The sequence below is a fragment of the Myodes glareolus genome, chromosome 3 (assembly GCF_982192425.1).
Source record: "Myodes glareolus chromosome 3, mMyoGla1.1, whole genome shotgun sequence".
NCBI classification, from domain to species: domain Eukaryota; kingdom Metazoa; phylum Chordata; class Mammalia; order Rodentia; family Cricetidae; genus Myodes; species Myodes glareolus.
Genome location: NC_142028.1, coordinates 101,963,782 through 101,985,322, shown reverse-complemented (window position 1 = coordinate 101,985,322; position 21,541 = coordinate 101,963,782). Strand labels below are relative to the sequence as shown.

The following is a 21,541-nucleotide window of genomic DNA, read 5'->3' as shown; positions in this document are numbered from 1 at the left end:
GGAATAGGGATAGAAGTATGAGTAAAACATATTAAACTTCTCTGGTAGGCAATTATATTCCCTTCCTCCAACAATATATGGCATGCATCTCTCTACTGAAAGAGAACATTCTGGGAGTGGATGCATTGTTGAGGCGCATCTTGCATACCACTGTTGGTGAATTTTGCCTGAGGACACAAACTGTGAAGGCAGCCATTCATACTTGGTTGGGCAAGATGGGAACCTGTAGGGCTGCCTAGCCTTATTATGACACAGTATGGACTGCCTAGGGGGTTCAAACAGAAACTGTGAAGGAGGTAGAAAGGCTGGAGATTATTTGCCCAACCCAAAGTCCTTTCAACTGCCTAGAAAACAACAACATAGGCATTCATTGCACAACTTGAAATCCACTGGGGAGTCTCTCCCAGCACTGATGTTATTTACTGTTTGTATGACCTTGTATGACCTTGGGGGCATTCAGCAGTCTTATAAAGGTGATAAACTTCCTGGGTCTTCGGAGTCTCTCTTCTCCTTCCAAAGAGAGGATGGTTTGATTTAGAGAGACTAGCTACACAAGTCTGCTGGAACAAACAGACCAGACAGTGAGATCCAAATGTTAAATTTAAGGAGGGTTCCAAGCCAGTAGTTAAACACCTATATTATTTTAAAACTTGTTTTATTTCATTTTTGTTTTTCTAGACAAGGTTTCTCTGTGTAGCTCTGGCTCTTCTAGAATTTGCTTTGTAGACCAGGCTGGTCTTGAACTCAGAGATCCCATTCGCCTCTGTCTCCTAAGTGCTGAAATTAAAGACATACATAACCGCAAGAAACTGGAAACAACCTAGATGTCTCTGGACAGAATAATGGATAAAGAATGTGGTACATGTACACAATGGAGTGTAACTCAGTTGTTAAAGAAATAACATTATGAAATTTGCAGGCAAATGAATGGAACTAGAAAAAAAAATCATGAGTGGGATAGTCCAGACCCAGAAAGACAAACATGATGTACTCACTCATAAGTGAGTATTGGTTATAAAGTAAAGGATAACCATGCTACAATCCACAGACCCAGAAAGATAAGTAACAAGGAGAGCTCAGGGGAGGGTGCATGAGTCTTCCTGGCAAGGGGAAATGAGAATAGATTTCAGGGGTGCTCTATGGGAGGGTGTGATGGGGGAAAAAAGACACACACAACTATGCCCAGCTAAATAATTTAATTAAATCATTAGCAACCAAAGTAGCAAATACTGGACACATTATTTCTCAATTATTTTACTATTTCACAACCTTTTGATCTTTTGTCTATCTTATCTATAAGGCAGAAATGGTATGCTGCTTTGCAATTATATTTGATGATGTCACTCAACTGATATACTAAAATAAGCCATGACTGCAGTATGTATGACACCGGAGAAAAAGAACACAAATGAGTAGATGTTGGGTGGGGGAACAGAGCTCAGTGGTCCAGTGACTGCCTACTATGGTTGAGACCCTGCATTTGAATCCCAGCAACTCACACACAGGCACACAGACACACACATTTCCCTCCCTATTCCATATGAATATTAGGACAAATTCTGTTGAAAACAGAACCTTTTTCCTATGGGCTTCTACAAACTCAATGTGTTACCAGTGTTTCTTCATCCAGCCAAGTATAAAGATGTTGAAAGCAGTAAGAGGCAAGTCGGTTAGATATATTAGTTGAAATCTGTTATGGACTATACTGTATTCCCCTACAAGTCTTATGTGAAAGTTAGATTTCCCTATGTAGCTGTAGCTGCATTTGGTACAGGATGTTCAAAGACATCTCTATGGCCAAATGAGATAAAGTTGTGGGCTCTTGGTCTGAAAGGCGGCGAAGCAGTTAGGAGTACTTTCTGTTCTTCCAGGAAGCCAGTGTTTGGTTCCCGGAACTCACATAAGGTGGCTCACGACTGTCTCTAACTCCAGTTTCAGGGGAGACAGTGCCTTATATGCAGATACTCACATGCAGACATTCACAAGCACAGAATTAAAAACAGTTTAACTTCCTTTCTGTTTATTCTTTGTGTCTTCCGCATCATGCATCTCGACCCCATTCATTTCCCGTCCCTTCATAGCCACCCTCTGCCCTCGCAACCCCTCCCCATCAAATAAAATAAAATTTTTAAGAGGAAAAAAAAAAAAGAAAATCTCATCATGGAAGCTGTGGTGTGACATAGCAAGTCACGCAGTAAACCCTTTTGTCAGTATATCTGGTACTGGCAAGTGCTCATTGCAAAGAGTCATTGGTCTGGTTGGAGGCATCTGGTTTCTGCTACATTATCGATGCTGGGACCTCATTGGGACTCCTCTTGGATATCCTGTTGTTACCCTCTATGGTGCAGATCCTGCAACTTTGTGTCTGCAGGATCAACTCCTTCATATGCTCCAGCAGATCATACATGGGGTGGGCCAACCCATTACGCTGGTTCTGGACCTATGTCGTTGCAAGGTTGGCCAGCCTGCCAGTTCTCTCCTGCCTTCACCACCAGCGTAAGGTCTCCAGCACCGTGCTCACTAGTTCACCCCCTGCAGCTAAGAGCAAGGGGCGGGGCCAGTTCTCTTGCTTTCGCATCTTCAGGGTTGGGTTAACTCTCCCACACCTACATCTTCGTGGCTAACTCCACAGTGTTGCCCATGCTAAGTGTAGGAACCACTCTCCTAAACGCTGCAGCTGGTGAGGGACAGGGACAGTTCTCCCAGCTGCTACAGGCAGCTTGGGGGTATCTCCTCCACACTACCATATGGCAGATGAGGGGCGGGGCCAGATCTCCCATGCTCACATTCTCAGGGCAGTTCACCTGCAACCCATCAATAAGGTCAGCTCTACTCTGCTGCCCAGGCGAGATACAGGGTCTACTTTCCCAAGGGTTGCAGCCGGTAAGGGGAAGGTCAGTTCTCCCCCCCTCCCATCACAGTGGGCAGGGGCAAGGGGAAAGGACATCTTTCCCTTGCTCTAACAATATTTTTAAAAACATTTTAAATTAAGAGTTCGGAACCTAACCAAATCATATTGAGGTCTTTTAATAACAAGAAGTAACAAGGGTGTTAGAGAGTCATCTGCAAGCCAAGGAGAGGGGCCGCAGGAGAATGATGCTACAGCCTTGATCTTCCAGCCTCCGGAAGGATGAGGAAATAAACACTGTCTCTGAAGGAACTTGTTTGGGTAGCCCTAAGAATCCAATGCAGAATTTTTGGTTGTGAGTGATAGAAATCAGTTCTAGAGAAGCCACAACCTTAAGAGCACAAGAATGTTTATAAATTAACAACTGGGAAGTGGAGGACTATGGGAAATCCAACTTTCTCTCTTTCTCTAATTTCCTTTCTGCTATATCCTATCTGTTCTTCACATCTTTACTGTATAACACACTGTACCTGAGACTGTCTTAGTTTAATTTAAATAGACACTCAATTCTTTGGCTAACTAAAAACCTTTCATCTGCAAAACTCCCCCTGGGATGGTTTACTCATCTCTGAGAGGGCACCAAGAGGCCAAAGAAAGAATTCAGTCGAAGTCAAGCCTGGTGAGCCAATGAGGCTACTGATGCTGCTTACCCGAGTGTAGAAGACTGGAAGGCTACTGTGTTACTGAGAGCGTCTCTGAGCAACTTGTGAGAAGCTATCCCACAAGCCAGGATTATTCAGCACTTCCATAACTTCCAGGAAGGGCCTGAGTCTCCTAAGCCTCTGTAACATGAGGGCCAGCTTGTTGGGGTTTCTGTCCCACCCGGTACCCCACAGCCGGCAAACCCCAAGGAAAATCACACACAAGACTCCATAAGATTATAAACTGATTGGCCCTTAGTTCTGGCTTCTTATTAGCCCTTGTAACTTATATTAACCCATTATTCTGATCTATGTTAGGCATATGGCTTGGTACCTTTTTCAGTTGGGCAGGTTACATGTTGCCTCTTCGGTGGTCTGCACAGGAATGGCGGGGGGAGCTTCCTTCTCCCTAGCCTTTTCCTATTCTCATTGTCTGCCTCTACTTCCTGTCTGGTTGACCCGCCTATACTTCCTGCCTGGCCAACCAGCGTTTTATTAAAATATGATTGACAGAATACAGACAATTCTCCCGCACCAAGCCTCAATCTCCCAAGGCTCTCTTGTGAGGGATCAACTAATGTGATTCAGCGTGACAGTGCCGTATCCAAACCAGACAAAAATTCTGCAAAAACACTTTCTAATGCCAAATAGCCGCACACGGCTGGGAGTGCAGTATTTTACAGATGGCATAGTACGTTCCCATCATCACAGACTGCAGTGAACTAGACATTACTAGAGACTCCTGGATCCCTCACCTTTATAGCTTCTTTGTTATGGCTCACATATGGTTTTGTTTTTGTTTTTTGTTCTATGGCTTAGCAATATAATAATAATAATAGAATAGAATTAATGCAATGATAAAAACACATTATGATTGGGAAAAAAAAACAAAGGAGAAGATCCTAAAAGAAGGTGAGAGAAACAGAGAAGACTTGTTTGCACCCAGCTATCCCATCCATAAAAACACTAAGCTGGAAGCCGTAATGAATACACGAAGAACCTGTAGGGTAAAGAGAAAAAGTAAAAATAAGATAAAACTTGAAAAACAAACATAAATAAAAGTGGGGAAAAAAGAAGAGCCCAGACATGACATTATGAGACAAAAAACTTACAAAGATGTCACTGAGGTCATTTTCTGGGGCCTTCTACTGATGGGCAAGCAGCCTACCCTTAAGAGCAGTCTGTTTCCCCAATGAGACTCCCTTGGAGGAATCTCTGAGTTAGGAATAGGGGCATGTGTCCAATGTGTCCACCCCTCCTTACAGTTATGGCACACATCTGGGAAGGCCCTGTGCTTGCTGCCTCAGTCTCTGTGAGTTCATGTGAGCTTTGCTCATCCTGATTTAGAGGGCCTTGTTTTCTTGGTGTCCTCCATCTGATCTGCCTCCTCTTCCACGGGGTTCCCTGAGCTCTGAAGAGAGGGATTTAATGGAGACATCCCATTTAAGGCAGAGTGTTCCAAGGTCTCTCACTCTCTGCATAATGTCTGTCTGTGGGTCTCTGTATCTGTTCCCATTTGCTGCAGTAGGAAGCTTCCCTGCTGATGGCTGAGCAAGGCACTGATCTTTGAGTACAGCAAAATGTCATTAGGAGTTATTTTATTGCTACACGGAATTCTCTCTCTCTCTCTCTCTCTCTCTCTCTCTCTCTCTCTCTCTCTCTGTAGAATTTGATTTTACTCCCGGTTCCTGAGATATCTAGTCTCTGGTTCTTGAGTATCCAAGCAGTATCATGTATGGGTTGTATTTTGTGGAATGGGCTTTCAGTCAAATCAGATATCAGTTGATTACTCCCACAAACTTTTGTTTGCTTGTTTTTCAAGATAGGATTTCTTTGTGTAACAGCCCTGGCTGTCCTAGAATGCACTCTGTATACCAGGCTGGCCTGGAACTCACAGAGATCCATCTGCCTCTGTCTCCCTAGTGCTGGGATTAAAGGTGAGCACCACCACTGCCCGGCTGTTCCCATAAACTTTATGCTACCCTTGCACTAACATATCTTTCAGGTTGGACACCATGATAAATCAAAGAATCAAGGAATTTTGACTGGATTGGTTTTTGTGTTTCTCCTTTTGTAGTCTGAAGAGTACCTTCCTGTACCAAAGAAGCTAGGAAGTGTAGGTGAAGGTTGTATGTGGGTACCAACTTGACTTCTCTATGTTCAATGGTGCTGTCTTCAGCAATGTGTAAACAGGGATTGCATGCTCGTTTCCCGGCCTCCGAGACCAGAATAATTACACAGAACTATATTAATTACAATACTGTTTATCCAATAGTTTAGGCATATTTCTAGCTAGCTCTTACATCTGAAATTAACCTATTTCTATTAATCTGTGGCCTACTGGTAGGGTTCCAGCATTTTTCTCCTTCAGCAGCTACATGGCATCTCTTTCACTCTGCCTTCTTTCCTCCTCTATCTCTGCTTGGATTTGCCACCTTGCTATGTTCTGCTCTGCCATAGGCCAAAGCAGCTTCTTTATTAGCCAATGGTAATAAAACATATTTACAGCATACAGAGACATCCCACATCAGCAGTGGGATCTTGTCTCCGTTTCTGGAGACCAATCTATACTCTGACAACAGCCTGGGTTGTTTGGTTTCCCATGGGACTTCTTTGGTCAACAACTCAATTAGATGTAGCTCAAACTACCCCTCAAATGACCCTTAATTATCTCTCTGTGTATCTCTGTATCCCTCCTTCATCCCCCTTCTTCCCTCCCGCTCTCCACTTGATCCTCCAATTCCAGTCACCACCTCCATCCATCCATAACTTTCTATTCTATTTTCCTTTCCTTAGAGATATGACACCACCACCCCCAGTTCCATACTCTATACCTAACCTCTGGAGTTCTGCGGACTGTAGTTTGATTATTGTGTATTTATGTCACAAGCTAGGGTCACCAAGAGGAGGGAACCTCAATTAAGAAAATGCCTCCGTAAGATAGGGTTGTGGTCAAGCCTGCGAAGCATTTTCTTAATTAGTGACTGATATGGGGGAGGGTCCAGTTCATTGTGAGTGGTGCCATTCTTGGATTGGTGGTCCTGGATTCTATAAGAAAGCAGCCTGAGCAAGCCATGGAGAGCAAGCCAGTTAAGTAGCACCCCTCCGTGCCTCTGCATCAACTCCTGCCTCTAGGTTCCTGCCCTGTTTGACTTCCTGCCTTGGTTTCCCTCAATAAACTGTGATATGTAAGCCAAACAAACCCTTAACTCCTCCGACTTGCTGTTTGGCTGTGGTGTTTAGTCATAGCAGTAGAAACTATAACTATGACAGTTTATCATTGACCTAATAGCTAATATCCACATATAAATAAATATATACTGTATTTGTCTTTCTGGGTCTGGCTATCTAAGTCAGGATTCATGGAACTAAAAAAAAGTCACATATGTTTTTCAAATTTGATATTTGTCTTAGAGAACCACAAAATTGTTGGTACTAAAGTACTCACAAAACTTGTACATAAGTCTGATCATTATGTACATATTTTCTGTGTTCTGAACTTGCCAGTGTTTTAGTTAAACAGACTAATTAGCAAATCCAGAAATTTTAGTTACTTACACATTCAAACTTCTAGAGATAGGGAAGTTTGGCTTGCTGGAATTCTTCCAAATAATTAGAGGAATATGAACTGGACTATAGGGATGACCTATCCAAATTTTTTAAACTGTTGCCATATTGTGTATTTAGACATATAGATCACTCCTTCTGGCAGAAGTAAGTAGGGAATACTTGATTAAGGGGATGAAGGAAGCTGGGCAAACAGCCCTACCTGTTTCTGCTACACAATAAAAACTGTCCAGTAACTGGTAACAGACCCTCTTGACCTCCCTCTAGAATTTTTCAAAACTGGCTAAATATGTTAAGTTTTAAGAAAATTAAGAGAAAGCAAAGTTCTCCGTATGCAGACCTAAGAATGAGGACTTGCGTCTGATCACAAAACATATGAAGCAATGTGTCAGAATGGAGTTCAAATTTTTTTCTGTGCTGCTTAATGTTTATTGACAACTTGACTCCACCTAGAACCATCTAAGAAGAGCAAACTTCATTTAAGGAGCTGCCCAGGTTAGACTGGCCTATGGCGTGTCTATAGCAGATTGTGTTGACTGACAATCAATGTGGGAAGGCCGCTGTGGGCAGCGCCATGCTGAAGCAGGAGGGTCTGGGCTGCCTAAGAAAGTTAATGGAGCTTGAGCATGAGCCAGGAAGTGATCAGCCTTCTGTAACTTATCCTGTGGTCCCTGCATGGGTTTCTGCTCTCACTTCCCTCAGTGATGAACTATGACTGAAAGTATAAGCCTCCCCTGTGATGTTTTGGTTGTGTTTTGCTTTACCACAGCAAAGGAAAGCAAATGGTGACAAATATTTTCTTCACCTACTTAAAAAAAAATTAACAGAACGATGGTGATAATGATATTTGTATAGGAAGATTTTGGGTTTGAGCATCGGTTACAAGTCAGGCATTTACATGAAGGGAACTAAGACTATACAGAAACCTTGAACTGGAAGAAGAAATGGGGAGCATGCTGTTAGAGACCAGGGCCATTACTTTCCAGCTAGAAATATTCCAGTGGGTATACAGACCAATATTGTCAGAATAAAACCAGAATCCAACAAAAGCTAGGCTATTGACTAACAAAATTATGTATTTCAGGCCAAGAAAGCAGAAGACCAAGCCTGGATTTACTCTATCTTCTTATTACAGCTCAAGAATTACATAGTAACTCCTTAGCTTGGGTTTTGTTTACAGAGAGCAAGAATCCAGGACTTCCAGATTTCCTCCTGCAAGAAAGCAAGTGTAATAGCTCTGAATACTTTTTAAAACTCTTTTAAAATGTATTGGAACACTAACAAACTAATAAGCCATGACCAAGGCAAATGCCAAAGAAAAACTAGGAACCCAGACAGATACGAACTGCAAAACCCTCCTCTCCTCCCCTCCCCTTCCATCCAATCCCCTTCCTTTCTGTTATTCCATTGGCTCACTTTAAGAGCTAACCACGCCCACCCCAGCTACTTCTGACCCCAGCTACTTCTGACCCGCCGCCATCTTCTCTCTCTTGTGTGTTTTGTCTCGTGTCATGTGTACATGTGTCTTTGTTCTCTCTACGTTTTTTCTATGTCTCTCTGTTTTCCTCTTCTTTAAGCAATAAATGTCTCCCTCTTCTTTAAATAATACTATGTCCTGTGAGCCTTTTATCCGCCGTAACCGCCCGCCTGACTCCCCCCCGGCCGCATGGCGCTGCCACCCTGGAGATTTTGCAGGGACCCACAGCCACTAGCAGCTGCTCTGCGAGCTGCCCAGGACATCCCAGCATCACATTATTTTTAAAAGAACAATACTTTCCTTTTCCCTCCCCTCCCCTTTTCTTCTCCTCTTTTCTTTTTTCTTTTCTTTGGTAGACCCTTCCTTCCTTCCTTCCTTCCTTCCTCCCTCCCTCCCTCCCTCCCTCCCTCCCTCCCTCCCTCCCTCCCTCCCTCCCTTCCTTCCTTCCTTCCTTCCTTCCTTCCTTCCTATGATAGGCTTTATTTGTGGCCTCACTGCATGGGGGGTGGGGGGAAGGGCTTGCTGTGGGAACAGTAGCCCAGGCTAGCCTTGAACTTGCCACACTCTTCCTGCTTCAGCTGGCTACTTCCTTTTCTATCAAGGGCCTTGAGAAGGAAAGAGGTGGGGCTAAAGCCAAGACCTTTTCCAGACAAGATGTCTGATAAGAGGCTTTCTTGTTCCACCAGTTCTAGACAGCTGAATTGTGCCTTCCGGGCAAGAGGGAATTAGAAACAAATTGGCCTATCCAGATCTTCAGACCAGATCCATTTTGTCCAGTGAGTCACGGAACACCCGAAGCAAAATTTGCTTGAGTTAGTCCTGAGTAGGAAGCACACAGCTGCCAGGCAAAACAAAGATGAATTCTTCTGGAGGCAGGAGGTTTCATCACAGTCCTCCAATTATTTCAACAAACAATTTTTCAAAGACTGTAACACTTTACAAAGTTTATAGCAAGTTTTAAAAATGAAACACATGATGCAGGTTTAGTCATTGAGATGTTTCATTTTTTTTCCTATTACGAAGTTTCAATCGTGATTTCATAAATGGGCTATTTTATCAACATGAAACTGTGTCTATAGAATCAATTTCACAAGTTGAATTGCTTAGTCCAAGAAATATTCCCTGAAATTGTTCATGCAGAAAACAGAGTGTGGTGGCACATGCCTGTAATCCAGCCCTCAGTGATGTTTGAATTCGCTACACAGCGAGACCCTGTCTCTGAAAAAGTAAATAAAAGGAGATAGTTTGTAGACAACTGTTAACTTCTAACCATACTTAAATATAACTTCTTTCAGAAATTGTTTCTTTTGTTTTGAGACAGGGTCTGTCTCTCTATGTAGCCTGGGCTGTTCTGAAACTTGCTTATGTGGACCAGAATGCCTGCAAACCTCCAGAGATCTGACTGCCTCTGGGACTAAAAGTGTAAGCCCCCAATCCTGGCCCTTCCTTCAGAAAATTTTATCCACACCTCCCCCAATGCTGTAAGAATGTTTTTTTTATACAAGAAGAAAGGAAAAAGAAAAGAAAAAGAAAAAACAAACCAATTTGCTCAGGGCATACAAAGGTACTTTTAAAATGGTTTGCCATGAGGTATAGTATCAACTCCCCTATTTTCTACAACAGTATCACTTCCTAGTTGAAACAGGAATCTATTTCTACTTTACTTTAGACACAACTGATCTACACGCCTGCCTTGAAGCAGGCCATGGCCTCTCAATCCTGGGTCAAAGTCAGACTGCAGTGCCCATTGGTCCTGTGGTGGCACCCAGAACTCAAGGTCTTCCTGCAAGTTCCCCGCTGGAGATGCTTTCCCACATTAAGCAAAACACACTCCACCGGCTGTCAGTTTCTTTATTTCATCACATAGCTTCATGAAGTTTATTTTCTCTTTACGGCTGAGGGTCTTAAACACTGATGGCTTGGCTTCTAAAGCCAAAACTACCTGCCTTCACTAGTTAGTTCCAGGACAGGCTCCAAAGCTACAAATAAACCCTGTCTCAACTGCCCCCCTCCAAAATAATAAATAATAAAACAAAAGATTCAGAATCTCTAAAGTACTGTAAGACAAATCATTCAGAGAAACGTTCCAAAGGGGAAACAGTAACCTGGTTTTTTTTTTTGTTTTTTCTTTAAACCACGCTTATTTGTCTTGTACTTGAGCATGCCTGCTTCATTGGCTTCGCCTGATCTGGAAGGGAATGAAGTAGCCGGCGTGGACTGGCGTTTGCACTGTACCTGGCCCCTTCTGGCCCCTTCGAGGTCACTGTGGAGGTGGAGAGATCCCTCCAGGGTTCCCAGATCATGGCAGGAAAAGTTCCAGAATTCCGCTTTCTCGCTGCACCTGCGAGTTGACCCTCCCTCCCCAGCCCTCCGGTAGTTAATGCTAGCCTTTCCCTGCTTGCCCGGGGGCTATTCCTGGGTGTGAGAGTTGAGTCTCAGCCAGCCGGAGACAGATTTTTCCACTGTGACTCTGCCCGGACGCTTGACAGGGAAAATACTGTGAAACTCCTCCTCCGGTAGAAGTGGGGAGGGAGCGCCCTACAGTTGGGGAGATGTGTTGGGACAAGATGCGAAAGTCCTTTGCACAACAACAACGACGTCATTTGTGATCTCTCTCCAGGAGATCTCGGAGTTTCACTGTGTAGCCCAGGTTGGCCTGGAACGCATGCTTCTCCTGTCTCGGGATTCAAGAGGACTGGAGTATAGCGAGTATAGATTTGTGGTACCTTGACCCGCTTATCGTACATTTAAAAAAAAACAGGTTTACCTCATGCAGATAAGATTTTAAAAAATGTAGCAGCCATGATCTGATGAGTCTGGGTAGCAGTGCAGTGCTATTCCCCGCTCTGGTGGCGCATTGCATTCTGGGGTTTGGAACGGTGCTAGCTGGCAATCTCTCCCCGGGTCACTGTCAGGGAACCCAGCTCAGGTAGGATTCCCGCAGTCCTCCACAGTCAGCCGGCAAGGGAGGCGTGAGATAAGGGGTCTGCTAGATTACTTAAGCAAAGAATCTGGATTCACTTAGCTAACTGTAGTCAAGTAGTGACCAAGGGCCAAGTGTGCAAACCCAGGCTCCCTGGAATTCCCGTCCACCATCTTAAGCACGCCTCAAGACAAGGCTTTTGTTTGATAAATCTTGATTCTGAGATTTTGTCTATGGTAGAAGGTATACGAAACAAAGTATCAGAAATAATGTTGTCTGTGATTCAGTGAAATTGTTAGAACTTCTAGTCTGGTGTTTTATGTGAGGATTCCTTAGTCCCTGGCACAGTGCCCTAATAATAAATGTTGACGAAATGAGCGGATAAAAACTAATTTTAGTTGAGAGTCTACAAACTTGTAGGAAATTTTAGAAGAGTCAACAACCCCTTTGAACTTTCTAATTTCGCTAAATGTTATTACGTTGACAGAACCAGGTAGAGTGCTCACAAGAAACGGAGCTTATTTAAACACACTTTTTGTAAAATGATATAGAAATGGAAGCAGAAACGGGTTTTGGGGACAGTGGAAGGCAAGTCTATGTTTAAAACAAAACCAGATGACATTTTAAAAGCATCATTTCCTTTTATTTCCTTGTAAAGCAAGGTGGCCTCTAACTGCTCGCGCCCAGCCTCCCACACGCTAGAATCACAGGCGCAAATCGGGACCAGCCAAGCGCCATTCTTTTTCCAGAGGTGGATCCAAGGAAGAGAACTGGGCGGGCAGGTGAGGGACTTAGCCAGACTTTAGGGGTGGTCTGCAGAGACGAAAAGAGAGAAAACGCGTTTCAGAAAACAGCTCTGTAGGCTCCGGTCCTGCCCCACCTCGGCAGTGCCCCCGGCTGGGTGCAGCATCCCTCTCCCCCTCCGCCCCGCCCCCGCTAGGCTCTCTCGGTGGCTCCCGCCAACCTCAGACTCCCGCCAGTCCCAGCTTTTCCCACCCGTTCTAAGCCGTGTGAGTTGTCCTGGGCCTAGCAGTCTCTTCTGCTGCGGAAGAAAAACTTGGTGGCGAAACCTACCCGGCCTGCGGCAGCGGGAAAGAGTCGCCTCCCGGCCTCTCCCCCGGAGGCGGCGACTCCGGTTCTCGAAGGCAGAGGATTCCCGCAGTGTCTGCTTCCATCTGCCTCCCCCTCTCCCCGCAAACCTATTAATGACTTCTTATCACAAAATGGACCCTCCTTCTTTTAAAGTCTTCACGGCTCCCACCGGACCAGCCAGCGCTCCCTAGTTCCCCTCCCCTCTGCGACTGCTCCCTTGGCAGCCTTTGCACCTGCGACCCTCGCTCCGGCGTTCTTGGAGCAGCTTCTTTAACTACTTTTTTCTCCTGGCCACACTTCGGTGCTCCGGTTTGCAAGCCTACTACTGAAAACAGGTTTCCTCCCATAAGCTGAATCACGGAACAAGGACCCGCCTGCCCAGAACCTCTCCTGGCTGGCAACTTGGATTCCGAGTCTGCAGTTAACACTCCCACTTCCAGAGGGCCAGAGCGAGACTCTTCCGCGCCATTGTTCCAGTATATATTCAAGTAACTTCTACGTCATATTTACTCTAAACATTTATATTATTTTGGTGTATTGCTTTATATATCTTATTTTAATTAAAATATTTTCTTTTTAGACAAAAAACGACTTTAAACATGAAGTTTCATGTGTGGGGGATCCAAGAAAAGAAAGCCTTTGTGGTTGCTGAAGGCTTTGAAAGGGAGAAGAGGCTTATACTGATTTGTGGTTTAGCCGAGTCTCCAAGAAGTAGAGAGCTTAACTTTTATTTTAAATTATGTCTGCTGTGTTTGTGCGCGCGGGCTCGTTGCTCTTGGTCACCGAGGCCCGAGGAATCGAATCCGCTGGAGCTAAAATTCCAGGCTGTTGTAAATTGTCTAAAGTGGGTACTGTACTGGGTATCGAATTCTGCCTCGGGAAGAGCAGTGCGCTCTTACCAGCTGAGTCTCCAGCAAGAAATGGAAAGGTTGTAAAGACAGGAAAGAAAGGAGTCTCTTTTCCTTAGAAGGGGAGACTGCAACGCCCTCGCGGGGCAGAGGGAGGGCTAGAAATTTTTCCACTGAGAAGGTAAAGGGCCAAGGTTGACAAAGTTGCAGGCTGAAGGACAGGGCCTAGGAGTTTGAAACCGTGGAATCAGTCCACCAGGCAGGTTTGCGAAGCAGCAAAACCGAGGCTCGGTAAAGTGGCAGTGAGGTCCTGCTGCTGCTCCGGTGCAGAACCGAACCCTAGACCTCTGGCCCTCCTGTCTTCCGCCTAGGCCTTGACTAGGGGTAAGTGGATGGGTACAGCTGGGATTTATGGGACAGCGTTCATGTTCTCAGGTTTCTTTGGGTTCCATCTTCTTAGGTTGTCCCACAACTTGGCTGGGTGAGCTGATGGCAACCAGCAGACCCTGCTCAACGTTTCCATCTGTAAACGAATTTCAGATACGCTCAGATTTGAAACTCTTGGACCAGCTATGCTCACCTGGGGGTGCTTGAGCCGAAAGCTCAAGAGCTGCAAGCAGATGAGCTACAAGCAGATAGCGCACGACCTGGAAATGACCCTGTTCCAGGGCCAGGGCTATCGGCAGGCGACCCCAGGCGTCAGGCACATCCAGCTGCGCTCCCGCCTGGTGCAGTACTACCAGAGTATCCAAGAAGCCCTCCCGCGCTGCATCGTGCACCGGTCGGGAGAGGGTGGTTGGATCCTCGCAGTTCGGATCCGCACCGTAAAGCAGCAGCAAGCGGGCTACTTGGGTGTTGCTCATCCTCATCACCTGAAAAAGTCAGAAGAAAGAGTAGAGGGGTCAAGGCCAGAGTGCGGTAGGGAGGGAGAAAGAAGCCCAATTTAAGAAGCCTCATCACTAAATCAAACTATCCGGTGCAGACAACCAGTCACGAGGTTCTACCCTTTAAGGGCTTCTTGTATCAACTTGCTGCTCCCATCCCGCCCATTCCATTCCTTTTACACACACAGGTTAATAGGGTATTTCTCATGCTTTCATGGTGCTCAAACCCTTGTAGAACATCACTAGGGGCAAAGATACTGCACTTTCTTCTTTTGAGCAGGACAGTGGTAGCGCAAGTCTTTAATCTCAGCACTCAGGAGGTAGAGGCAGGCCGATCTCTGTGACTTGGAGGCCAGCCTGGTCTACAAAAGCTAGCTAGTTCCAGGACATGCTCCAAGGCTACAAAAAAAGCCTGTCTCGAAAAACAAACAAACAAACAAACAAAAAAGATGATCTATGATTGTATGGTAATTGCTAAGTGATTGACAAAAGAGACAACTAGAGGGGCTGGAGAGATGACTCAGCGGTTAAGAGCATCGCCTGCTCTTCCTAAGGTCCTGAGTTCAATTCCCGGCAACCACATAGCCTCTCACAACCATCTGTAGTGGGATCTGATGCTCTCTCGTGGCATAAAGTCAACAGAGTTCTTATATACATAAAATAAATATATAAACCTTAGAAAAAAAAGACAACCAGAATTCTCCCAAAATTTGTTAACCTTTTCTTCCTGGAATGTTATACTTGTATTCCTTGAAGTCTAAAATCAGAAAGTCTAAAATGTCCCTAAAATATTAATGTTCCCTTCCCATTATAAGTTATTTATCCTCTAAACTGGGAACATGTTATAGAGAGAAGAGATTTTGTAGACGTAGCTATACTAAGGACCTTGAAATACACTATTCTGGACTACCAGAGTAGGCTCAATGTTAATACAAATATCCTGCCAAAGGGAACATGGAAGCAGGGATGCAGAGGTCAAAGAAAAGATGCAGGAGTCCTGGGCTAATAGCCACTAAAGTTAGGGGAAAAGAAAACAGATTCTGACTTATAGCCTCCATTTTAGACTTTCAGCTCCTTTACTTTCATAATGGTAATGCTGTGTTTCTCTTAGTCTTGTTAAATGTGTGTAACTGGCTCCATTGGTGGAATGTTTGCCTAGTGTTTTAGTTTGCTTTCTATTGCTCTGATGAAGATCATGACCAAAAGTATGTTGGTGAAGGCTGGAGAGATGGCTTAGGGGTTACAAGCACTGACTCCTCTTCCAGAGAACATGGGTTCAATTCCCAGCACCCACAGGGCAGTTCCCAACTGTCTGTAACTCCAGTTCCAGTGGATCCAACACCCATGGTAAAACAGCAATTTTTAGAAAATAGAATTTTTTTTAAAAAGTATCTTGGGGAAGAAAGGGTATCACAGTTCATCACTGAGGGAAGCCAACATAGAAACCTGTCCAGAAATCTGCAGGGAGGAACTGAAGCAGAGACCATGAAGGAATGCTCTCAATGGCTTGCCCAGCCTGCTTTTTTATGCAACCCAGACCACCTCCCCAGGTATGGCACTGTCCACACTAGGCTGGATCCTCTCACAGCAGAAATCAAGAAAATGCCCCCCACAACTTGCCTACAGGCCAATCTTCTTAATTAAGGTATCTTCTTTTTAAATTACTCGTTTGTCATGTTGACCATAAAGGCAACTATTTAAGACCTTACATGTGAAGTGTTGGCTCAAACTCCAACACCACATAAATCCTGCATACCTGTATTCTCAGCACTCAGAGGGTACAGGAAGGGAGTCAGAACTTTAGCCTACATATCAAGTTGGAAGCCAGTCTCTGAGAGCTGTCGATTTTTTTTTTTTCGAACTAAAGGAAAGAAGGTAGGGAAGAACTGGGAGGGGAAGAACTGGTACATGAGGGGAAAATCTATTTCCAATAAAAGAAAAAAACATAATTTGTTAGACTAGTAATAAAACAAAACACTTCTCAAGTTTAAGATCTGAAAGCCTAGCTTTGGACTGTTAGTCCTGGTACAAGCCCCTTCCCAAGAAACCATGATTACAGGCCTGCTCTTGCTTACTAAACTGTCTTGGAAATAAAACCAATCCTAAACTAGGTGGCACACACCTTTAATCCTTGGTGTGCACACCAAGCAAGGGCTCTGACCTTTAGTTCCCTCCGTCCACCAGAGAGGAATTTTGAAATGGAATCCACAATCACCAGAAAAGCAAATGAGTATTTTGTGATACATTCTGGGGGACCCCACACCTTCTTCAGGCCTCGGGTGAGCATCAGGCATGCATGTGGTGCAGATATACATTCAGGCAAAACACCTATATACAAAACCCAGCTAGAAAGGCAACTTTTAAAAGCTCTTTAGCGTAAGCAGGATGGCTCAGTGGGTAAAATGCTTCTCTGTCAAGCCTGACCTTCCATTTTCCAGACTCATATGGTGGAAAGAGAAAACCACTTCCTACAAGTTGTTCTCTGTCCTACACACAGGCCCCCTCTCTCAACTAAATAAATAAATCAGAGCAATAAAAGATTTAAAGCGCTGTAAAGTTAACTGGAAAATAAACTAGGCAGAAATTGCTTTAGAGCAAAGGAGAAAGCCCCCAAACACTATTTTTTTATTTTTTATTTTTTTAACAGAGAACCTACAGTTCAATTTTATTTAGGGTAAAGAATAAAGAGACTTGCTCCCACTAGAATGAACTTGGCCATAGGTTTAGAATTTGCCCTCAGGAAGTTAAGGACAGTGCCAGGCTAATAATGTAATGGATGTGCTGTTGCATTTGCCTGCTGTGTGTCTAATAACAATCATAAACTGAGCACGGGCAACCAGCCTTGGGAGCAAGTCTTACTCCTAGTGCTACAAAGGCAGGCACAGGTCCCTTCTCCCCACACCCCTACTTCTGTTTACCCACCTGCTGCCTCCTCTACAAGAGGCTGCTTCAGCTGCCACCTCCTCCTTTTCCGTTGAAAGTTTTACTAGCCTCAAGACTCTTTCTGAGAATCATATTAGCAACAGTCTTGAATGCAACATTACAAAAAAAAGCAAAAAACAAAAAACAAAAAAGCAAAATAAAAAAAAAAAAAACCAAACCACCAACCAAACAACCTATCAAACAAAAAAACTGGCTATCCAAGAAGTTCACCGCCGAAATAAGCTCTTCAGAGTGAATCTTCAAGGATTTTTGCCTCCCTAATCAGGTTTCTGCTCTGTGCTCTTGCATCTCCTGGAAAGCGGGTCATCCTTTTAGATTCACCATTGACTGACGTGTGTGTGTGTGTGTGTGTGTGTGTGTGTGTGTGTGTGTGTGTGTGTGTGTAACCGGCACTAACATTTGGTAAAGGGACTGGGTTTTGATGGCCACAGATAGTTTTGCAACTTCAGAACCACCACGTGGCAGGACTGGCTGCTGCTGGGAGCCAAAGAGAAAGAAGGCAGGAGACAAAGCCCCCCAGAGTTCTGTGAGGTTTTAAACGTGAAGCACTCAACTTGTCTCAATCAAGATAGCATAAGTAGTTGCTATTAGTATTGTTGTGTCTTCCCCTGAAGAAAGTGGAACTAATTTAGTTTCCAGGAAAGCTGTAAGCGAACTACAGAAAGAAGAAAGAAAAAAAAATACTGTGTGCTTTATGTGATTGTTAAAGTCCTCAATAATTGCTTATAAATTTGGGTTTAAAGATTGCTCACATCTTCTATGGTACGGAAAAAGTTCAAAAATGCGAAAATAAGTGAGTACCTAAACCCTCTGAAGAAAGTACCTTGAACTGTGTCCCTGATCTTTTCTTTTCTTTTCCTTTCTTTCTTTCTTTCTTTCTTTCTTTCTTTTTTTCTTTTTTGCGGGGGTTTTTCTTTTTCTGTTTTATTTTGTTTGTTTGAGATAGGGTTTCTCTGTGTAGTCTCCTGACTGTCCTAGAACTCGATCTGTAAACCAGCCTCTGCCTCCTGAGTGCTGAAATTAAGGGCATGGGACACCAGCACCCGGCTTATTTTCTTTTTTTCTTTTTAGAAACTAAGGATTTCTGTCTCAAACAACAAGTTGGTTAAGGTTTTGAACCAAAACGATTTCCTCTTTTCCCCTTATTAAATGGCTGTTAAAACAATCGACCTTACTTTTTTTTTTTTAAAGTTTTCTGTATTCTGTAAATGAGGTCTTCTCTTACATATTTTAGGACTCAAAAGGCAAACTCCCCAGACACTGGTAATGCTTCAGATGTTAAACTGTAAACCATAGACAGATTTTTAAAAAGGCTTACACCTATTTTGTACAACCACGCATACAGTCTAGCCTCACAATGTCTCCACGCTCGACTTGTACAAGATCTCAAGGTTCCAAAGACTTATTTTATTACGTGGTTTAAAGTGTGCAAAATGTATTCTGTGTTGCATAGTTGCAACTGGTGTTACTTTCCTTTACCTTGCTATGCACAGGCTTTTAAGAGTGCTTATTTTTTCCCTGGGAATTTTCTTTGTGAGAATTAGAAAGAATGGTTATGGATGGATATTACTAGCGGGTGACAGAAAGAATTCCCTTCTAGGTTGAAGTAAATTGATGAAAGCAAAACCAGAAATAATCTACTGACAATGGATGAAAACAAATAATAATTCTCAGTCACGAGAATTGGAAACCTTGATGCCAAAATGGTACACTATGCTAAGTTAGTTTAAGGGGGGGCAGAAAAATATTAGGGTATGTACTCTAAATGGTAACTGAACGGCCATATCAGTCAGGGTCACCCAGAAAACTCCCCAGAGATGTTGGCTTTTCTCGTATGAAAGTTACCATCCCACTGCAGATGAGACACCCTGTGCCTACCTGAATCGGAGTGCGACCGAAACAGTTCGGAACGTTGGGCAAAGCCCCTGCTTCCAGCAGAGCCCGAACCTCGTGCTCGCGGCCCTGAGCCGCCGCCCTAGCCAGGCAGTCTGCCAAGTTCATCGCGGCTCCAAATCGCGACTCTCTCTCGGAGATTCAGTGCCTAGCCCGCCTTCGCCTTCGTGTGACCAGCCGGGCCCTCCTTCCTTCCTTTAAGGTTGGTGGGGGACGAGCCTCTCCCTGTGCCTGACGTGGCTCCACAGTCTGCTATTGGAGGCGCAATTCGCCCTGAACTCACCCCCCTCCGATTAGAACATCTCTGAAACCATCGCCGACCCCCCCCCTCCGCGCCCCCATCACCGCATCCCCCACCCAGCCCGGATGTGGAGGGAACGGTATTCTGTACTCCTGCAAAAGAGATGCCGGATCTCTGCAGTGAGCTGGAGGCTGCTGCAGCGCTAGAGGATGGGTTGGGGGCACCTGCTGCCCGCGCTGACCACCCCACCCCCATGCCCAGACACCCGTTGACGCTAAGCTCCTTCCTGGCGCGCAAAAGAGGAGCACGTGGGGCTCCTGAGCTGGTGAGCTAGTCCATTCTCCACCAGAGTGAAATCTCTCCCGTTTCCTTCCTCCCCAGTGCAATACTCGGGTTTTAGAAAAAAAATGAAGGCGGGTGTTTTTCACCGCCAAACTGAAACTTAAGGTATTCACTTCATAGGCAAAGATTATGGCCTCGTTTCTTCAGAAGAAAGAGCTACGTTCTCGTCGCTCTGAAATGCCAGCAATCCTAGCTCAAACAACTAATTTTGCAGCTTTTCCTGCCTGCCCGGGGTCTCTGACCCACGCGCCCCGTGAAACCCGCCTCTTGGCGAGGGATCTCAGAAACAGTTCTGATGTTATGGTATTGGATGCTAGCTCTTAAAAGTGTGAGTTCTTTTTAACAACAGCCAGAGAAAGATTCTGTACGCAAATACAAAAGTAAGGGAGTGAAGGAAGTCACCGGAGAACAATCTGCTTGCTCATGATTGATGCCTATTTTATGGGGCTGTTGTGCTTTTAAATGACTTGATATGCTTATAAACGTTAAGAACTACAGCAATTCGATTGCACGACTAATTCATTTTTAATGAATATTAGGTAAAACAGAGGATTAAGAAAAACAATCATCACTGAAAACACGGTGCATCTAATACAAGGAAGTTAAACAGCAACTAAAGAGCAAGCAGAGGGTTGCTTTGAGCATATCAAGACCTCAAGACCGTGTTCAGCCACCATAAAGCTTCCCCACTGCAGTAGATGGGGAGAAATAGAGAGACCCACAGCCAAATACTGGGCACAGTGAGAGACCTGGAACACTCGGACTTAAATGGAGTGTCTCCATCAAGTCTGTCCCCTCAGAGTCCAGGGAATCCTGCAGAAAAGGAGGCAGATGAGTGTAACAGGGGATGGAGGACACCAAGAAAACAGGGCCGTCTAAATCCACACGATCAACGCTCATAAGAACTCACATGGACTTGGGTATCATGCGCAAGCTCTCCACAGTTCTGCACAGGTCTTTGCTGATATCATGGCTTCCTGTTGAGTGTTTTTATGAAATTCCTGAGTGTGAGAATAAGTGGGTCTCTGATTCTTATGCCTTCTCTTGGATTCTTTCTGCTGGCTTATCTTGTCCAACTTCTATGTGTTTTATCTTATTATATTTTATTTTGTTATACTTTAAAAATGAATGAATAAATGAAAATTTAGTTTTTACAATGTAATGACACTCTGAGTATATCAACCACTCTTAGGTAGCTCTCATGTTCAGGAGTAGTTGACCAAGATATAATGGATTCCACAGGTTTTTGTTTGTTTGTTGTGTGTGTGTGCATGCACATGCGTGGTTTTACTTGGTTAATTTTGGGGGGTGGTGTTTTTTTTCTTTTTTCTTTTTGTTGTTTGTTTTGTTTTTCAAGATAGGATTTCTCTGAGTAACAGCTCTAGATATCCTGGAACTTCTGTAGACCAGGCTGGCCTTGGGATCACAGAGATCTGCCTACCTCTGCCTCCCGAATGTGGGGATTAAAGGTGAGCACTACCATCGCCCAGCTGTATTTTTCTTAAATAAAGAACTTAAAGTTGGGTAAGTAGTGAGGGGGAAGAGGATCTGGAAGGACTTGAGGGAGGGGCAGAATATGATCAGTATATATTTAAATTAAATTTTTTTAAATAATAAAAATATAACAAAACAGAAAATATCAACAATGGGTTTCAGGTAAGTATACACTAGTGAAGGCATTTGCAGTAGAAATCGTCCAAGATGATGGAATCTGTGTGTGGCTCCTTTGCTCTGAAAGTTGGTCCTGCTACTATAAATAAATAATAAATAAATAACAGTGGT

General features: G+C 44.2%; 1 protein-coding gene across 1 annotated transcript; it reads right to left on the bottom strand.

The window, feature by feature from the left end:
- Nucleotides 1-12,137: 12,137 nt before the first annotated feature.
- Nucleotides 12,138-19,388, bottom strand: LOC125412350 (cyclin-dependent kinase inhibitor 2A-like). The gene is made up of 3 exons (XM_048453058.2): nt 19,162-19,388; nt 14,037-14,328; nt 12,138-12,329 (listed from the first exon to the last, which is right to left on the bottom strand). The coding sequence occupies exons 1-3, from the start codon at nt 19,282-19,284 to the stop codon at nt 12,319-12,321; spliced, it is 426 nt and encodes a 141-aa protein (XP_048309015.1). The 5' UTR covers nt 19,285-19,388; the 3' UTR covers nt 12,138-12,318.
- Nucleotides 19,389-21,541: the final 2,153 nt, after the last annotated feature.

Bases quoted from the DNA above. Each gene is read 5' to 3' on its own strand.
- LOC125412350 (XM_048453058.2), bottom strand. From the start codon at position 19,284: ATGAACTTGGCAGACTGCCTGGCTAGGGCGGCGGCTCAGGGCCGCGAG. The intron at 14,329-19,161 runs GTAGGCACAGGG...TGACTTTTTCAG, and splicing joins TCGGTCGCACTCCGATTCAG to GTGATGAGGATGAGCAACAC.